Consider the following 6546-nt stretch of genomic DNA (forward strand, 5'->3'; position numbering starts at 1 on the left):
GATGTGTTCGGTCAATCACAATTCAAATAATGCATCTATCATAAAGGGTCATGGAAATATGAGTTCTAAAAAACAAGGGGTCTTGTGGCTGAACTTGCCCCATCTCAGGGGGAAGTTGATCCGAGTCGAGGGGTAAATTGAGCATTTTATACTGCAGAGACTTCATTTCAGTGCCTCTGGGGGGTTAAGTTGAACCACTGGCTCACCCTAAGCTAATTTTCTGGAAAGAAACTGTCTAGCTTAGTCCTTCATGCTAATCGTTAGCTAAATTATCCACACAGTTTTACACCTTGCTAAATAACCACATGTATGATACATATTTTCAGACCTGGATACATTAGAAATGTTCATATCTGTGGTATAACAAGTTTAATAATGTTAGCTGTTTTATTTATTTAGAATTACTATCTTTTGTGAATTGTTCTGAATGTTCTGTAAATATTGTTAAAATGCTAAAATATAATTAATGTAAATATGATTGGTGATTCGTATAGACTATCATTATCCTACTTGTATTATGAGAGACGTTGTATTTGTCCAAACCTGTACGAATAGAACAAAATAACTTGTGTGGCAGGATTACGGCAACCAGTGTAAAGATAAACTTTTAAAATACTGCTAAACATAAAGTGCATCATTATGATGTGTCATCAAATGCAATGATATGCTGATTAATGGACAATGTTTCTACAACACTCACCCCCAGCTTGCGGCTGCGCATGCGAACGTAGCCCTGCTTGACGATGTCGTTGAAGTTGGAGGCCATTTCGGAGGGGGGGTAACCAGCTGGGTGTTGCCTGTGGAGACCATCCAGAAGTTTCTTTCCTACCTCAGCCCGTCCCTCTCCGTCTCTTCCTGCCACTCCCCAGCTTCAAGCTTCTCTGTCCTGCTCGTCTTCCTCTCCTTCACTTCCAATCCTCTCTGTGTCTCTCAGGACTTTGTGTGTTACACTCCTGATTGGACTCGTCTCTCCTCTTTCATGGAGCTTCACAACTTCAACTCCCTTATTTTTCCTTTTGTCCTCCGCTGGATATATCTCCTTCTTTGTTTGTTTTTCCTTCGTTCCGTCCTTTTTTCATTCACTCATCAGCATGTGGCTCGTCCCTCCCACGGTCTCCTCTGCATCTCTAAGAACTGTACAGACAAAGGATATATACTATATATATATTATTCTCGTAGAGAGAGAAGCAAAACATTATTGACCATTATTTATGCCGGTGGCACACACCATTATTTAGGGAAAGTATTGGGGATTGCAGCTTGTGACATGTTGTGCTGTAATGTGCTGTTTGCTGTGTGTGTCTGCTTATTTTCTCAGTTTGATTCACTGTGTGTGTTTGAATTAAACTCCATGAGCATGTGTAAGCTTCTGTTTGTGTGTGGGACTGTGGCATTAACTGCAATTCTCTACAAAGCAGGCAGCATGTATATGGAGGTGTTGTATCCTTGGAAATAAACTGCATAAAGTTTGATCTGTTCTCTAATCACAGCCTGCTTACCCATAATGCCACACTGTTTTATTCCCTGCTTCCATCTAGTTTCATTTCCATTTCATACACGCTGATCCCTCATCTTTTACCTTTAACATATAATGGTTCGCAAAAGCCGATGTAGTTACAAGGTTACTGTTACATGCAAATATGGATCCTTCATCCTCAGTTGTCCTCATTTATTTACGCTGTATACAATAAGTGTGTGAGGTGTCAGCCATGACTCTAAGCTCCAGGTAGCTATATTCAGCCTATTTGAGCCCAGATAAACCCACTGTACAATGTAAGCTGCAGGCCCCAACACCAAAGCAAAGAACTGAAAATCCCTAAATCACTCTGTAGTGTTGGTAATTTTTACAGCAAAAATTCAAATTGGGTTGATTCTTCCCTACCTGAGAGTGCCACTGGATGTAACATTATGAGCTTTGTCAGCTTTTTTAAGAGCAAGCAAACTTTACTCATGTACGCTGCATTATTTGTAATACCAAATGCAAAGCTAACGGGGATATGGGAAAAAGAAAAAAAAGAGAGAAAAAAAAAAAAGATATGTTAGATATATTTCGAACTCAGACTTAATTTTATGGACATTTCGGCCAGGGGTTTAGAGCTATTTGTTTAAGCACCGGATTGGCAAAAACAAGAAAGTCTGTAAACCAGACTGCTTTGATCTATGAATTAATGTCCGTGACTCTCAGAGTACCTGCTGCCCCGCAGCTGTTTTAAAAGGGAAACACACACTCAGAAACACGCACACACAGAGCCAGTGGCGGATGGCCATTGGGACGAATCCCAATGGGCCGGTACCGAAGTGGGCCGGTCGGGCCCACTCGGCCCACTCTGATCGGGGCCACTAGGTCCACCTTTTCCCCGCAGCGAGGCTCCCCCCCGTTGACAGTTCACCCCCCCACAACTGCATGTTTGGTTCAATACAAAATGGATTCACAAATGCCTGATCAAAAGTTGTAAATGTTAAAGAGATATTCAAAGATCCTTTTTTTTATTTGTAAAAATATTTTTGCATATTTGCAGATCCGTTATACCACTTGCACATTTATTTGTGAGTTTGGCAAATCTTTTAAATGCATTTGTGGAAGGTGTTTTACATTTACAAATCACATATTTACACACAAATTATTGTTATGTTCACACAAATAATTACGAGACATATCTAAGCCCATACATTAGGATCCCCAGAATAACAGAAGTACAGTCTGAGGTCTGAGGATGAATTCATTTGACATCTAGCTAAAATGTACTGTATATAAGAAATACTTTTCTGGGATAATAAATCATAAATCATTTCATGGGTCAATCGGATTTATTTCAGTCCTCTTAAAGGTCATCTAAAAGTAATTAGTGCTAGCCAGATGACATGTAAAAAAGACAGAGAGGACTCTCTAACAGAAACACAGTGCTAACTGTGTGAAAAAACGGTTTATTTCCTAAAAACTGTAAAGATTATTACAAGTGAAACAGTCAGTAGTAGTTAGGCGTCTTGAAAAAGACCCTAATTTTGGCAATGGAAGAAATAGTCAGCTGATCACCCTGACTCTCCAAAGTCAGTACAGAACTACAGGGAAAGGCATCCAATATCTGACTGACTGACATACAGTACAGACAGACAGACAGACAGACAGACCGAAAACACACACACACACAATAATTGAGGTGCGAAAGGTAACGGTAAAAACGTTTGGCAATCTTAAATAAACTATTAGGTAAACAAACCAAACAGGAAAATAATGTTCTCGAATAAAAAATCAATGATGCCCTGATAAAGACCCTGCAGTGTTGGCCAGCTCTCTCAATGAGTATTTCATAAACAGTGCTTTGAACATTACAAAGTTCTTCCCGCCATCTGAGGCCTCACCTAGCCCGACTGTGGATACAAACCCCGTTTTTTGACCTGGAGGAGGTAAAAAATATAATCTCAGGGTAAGAGGTTCTAAGGCTAGGGATGCATATTGATTCGACACCAACTTTATAAAGACACATATCGACGGTCTAATAAAACCAATTACTATGCTAGTGAATCAATCTATCAGCACGAGGGAAGTTCCATCATCCTGGAAAGTGGCCACGGTGACACCAATCTTTAAATCTGGGGATAAGTGTCACGATATTCATGTTATGTCACGTTTTTATGTCTAGGTTGTGGGTGTTTTGCTGTTCTCCCTGTCATGTTTCCTCCTGGTTTATTGTCTGGTCCTTTTCCCTGTGTTTTTCCTCCTGTCGTTAGTTTCCCTGGTGTGTCTAGTTATCTGATTGTGTTCACCTGTGGCCCTTGTGTTTCTCCTCCCCTGCCCGGCTGTTTCTCGTCTTTGTGATTAACCCCTCCCTGTATTTAGTCTTGTCTCGTCCTGTGTTGGTTCATTGTTTGTCTTTCTCTTCATGTCACGCTCCATGTTTGTCCTTGAAGTTTGGTCCTGGATTAGTTAGTCATGCTCCCCTGTTTTTTGGTAATGCTGACTTTGTCTTGTTTTCTTTTGTCATCGGCTTTTTTTGTAAATTAAAAAGCTTGCTTTTTGTTAATACTGCTTTTGGGTCCTACCTTTTCCTCGCACCCTGACAGAATTAACCAACCAGCGTGGACTCAGCAGACTCAGATTATTTAGCTCGACAGGCGGAATGTCTTGGGTACTCTCTGGATTACATTTTTTATACTTGGAAGGGCGCCTCATCTAGACGGGGTAGAGAGGCTGCGTTGAAGGAGGCACGTCAGGAGCCTGAGTGGCTACAACTTTTCACAAGTTGTCCTGAGGACTTGTCCGAAGCCTCTAACCCTTTCCTGGGGTATGACCAGGCCTTGGGAGGCCCACGGATCCTCCAAAGAATCTCTAGGAGACGCAAGACCAAGATTCCAGCCCGTGCTCCAATGGTTCCGGTTCCAGTGCCGGCCCACACAGCCATGTTTCCGGCCCCAGCAGCCATGGTTCCAGCCCCAGCAACCATGGTTCGGGCCCCAGTACCGGGCCCAGCAGCCATGGTTCCGGCCCCAGCAGCCATGGTTCCGGCTTCAGTACCGGCCCCAGTAGCCATGGTCCCTACTCCAGTTTCGGCTCCAGGACTGGCTTACCGGCCGACGCCAGCTCCCGAGGCCTGTCGGCGTACCGGCCGACTCCAGCACCTCGTCTCCTGTTGGCTCTCCAGCCGACGCCAGCTCCCCGTGACCTGTCGGCGTACCGACCGACACAAGTCCCCTCTCAAGTGCCCTCTCAGGTCCCCTCTCGAGTCCGCTGTCAGGTCCCCTCTCTAGTCCTCTCTCAAGTTCCCTCCCAGGTCCCCACTCGAGTCTCTTCTCGAGTCCCCTCCCGTATTATAAAAAAATTCTGCGTGTCAAAATGAAAGACAGCCCACACAATCACTATCAATCATCAAACCGTGGGGTCTTATTTCATTACGTGTTGATTTCTATCAACGGGGGAGTACTTCAGGAAAGTCGACAGAGGGGGGGGGGGGCTAGTGGAGTACTTCGTGACCACAAAGTGTGAACGTTGTGATCAGCTGTTTTAGCGCAGTTCTCCAGTGAAGGGGGGGAGTCTCCCTCCGCAGCCGGTTGGCGTAGTTTTGGCACAATTCCGACGTTAACAGCAGCCCTGTCTGTGCACACGGAGACCGACTCTGTCGTCCGGTGATCGAACCGCCTTCTGGAAAAGCTTCACAAGTACGTCGGTACGCAAATACGCTTTGTGACACAAGTGACGGTACGCATTTCAGATTACGCACATAACCTGCGTGCCAGTTATGTGCACCCCTGTACTACAGCAAAAGTATTCTCCGTCGGGACTTCCTGCAACAACACCACGCCGTTATCTTGATTCTGATTGGCCAGAAGACATTATCAAAGATGTTCTATTGAGAAGACGATCACTACGTATGGGCATAGATATGTCTCATAATTATTTGTGTGAACATAAAAATAATTTGTGTGTAAATATGTGATTTGTAAATGTAAAACACCATCCACAAATGCATTTAAAAGATTTGCAAACTCACAAATACATTTTCAAATGTAAAACGGATCTGCAAATACGCTAAATATTTTCACAAATAAAAAAAAGATCTGTGAATATCTCTTTAACATTTACAACTTTCGATCAGGCATTTGTGAATCCATTTTGTATTTGACGACCAAAAATGCGCTTGCGGATCTCAAATCTCTGCTCGTGGATCTCACATTTCTGCTTGTGGATCGTCTTTTTACACACAGGGAATTTTGAGACATATTTTCCGCCGGTCTCTTCTAAACTCTACTCGTGTCACTCGGTTATTTTCGTAAACCACGTGATGGCCTGCTGATGACGACATTTCCGCATGATTTCAAAGTAAGATCATGATGGTTTGTTTAATGCTCTGTTTTTGTATTATAATGAACAGCGTAACGTTAGATGTATTCTTTATCGCCATCATCATCGCCATCATCATCGCCATCATCATCATCATCATCATCATCATCATCATCAATCATCATCATCATTCATCATCATCATCATCAGTTATAGTGATACAGTTAGTTTGTGTTAGTTTATTGGATCAATATAGCATATATCGAGCACTTTCGTTGATGTTGAAATACCCGGGGGAGCAGCTGGCAGTGAAGCAGTCCAGATAAAACTCTTTCTTCATTGTTTATTGTGTATTCAGTCAAGCGGGAAATGTCTTCATAGAGTTTAGAAGAGACCGGCGGAAAATATGTCTCAAAATTCCCTGTGTGTAGAAAGTAGGGCTGTCGATTAAAATATTTAATCGCGATTAATCGCATGATTGTCCATAGTTAATCGCGATTAATCGCAAATTAATCGCACATTTTTGATCTGTTCTAAATGTACCTTAGAGGAATATTTTTCATGTTTTTAATACTCTTATCAACATATGAGTGGACAAATATGCTTTATGCTAATATTTATTATCATTTGAACAATGACAAATATTCTCATGAATATTAAACACAACAACCTCTGAACATTACAAATATTCGCCTCAATTCAACCTGGAACCTCTCTCATACAATACAAATGGTGTGCGCGTGTGTGCGTGTTGGATCGTTGGAGCTATG

General features: G+C 42.4%; 1 protein-coding gene across 1 annotated transcript in view; it reads right to left on the reverse strand.

Moving 5' to 3' along the window:
* dok4 (docking protein 4) overlaps positions 1–773 on the reverse strand; it is a 47736-nt gene extending 46963 nt beyond the window's left edge. Inside the window, exon 1 of the mRNA XM_034103921.2 lies at positions 701–773. Coding sequence (XP_033959812.1) covers positions 701–766 — 66 coding nt within the window. The 5' untranslated portion in view covers positions 767–773. The remainder of the gene's footprint in view (positions 1–700) is intronic.
* Positions 774–6546: the final 5773 nt, after the last annotated feature.

Source organism: Pseudochaenichthys georgianus, chromosome 3 (assembly GCF_902827115.2).
Source record: "Pseudochaenichthys georgianus chromosome 3, fPseGeo1.2, whole genome shotgun sequence".
NCBI lineage: Eukaryota > Metazoa > Chordata > Actinopteri > Perciformes > Channichthyidae > Pseudochaenichthys > Pseudochaenichthys georgianus.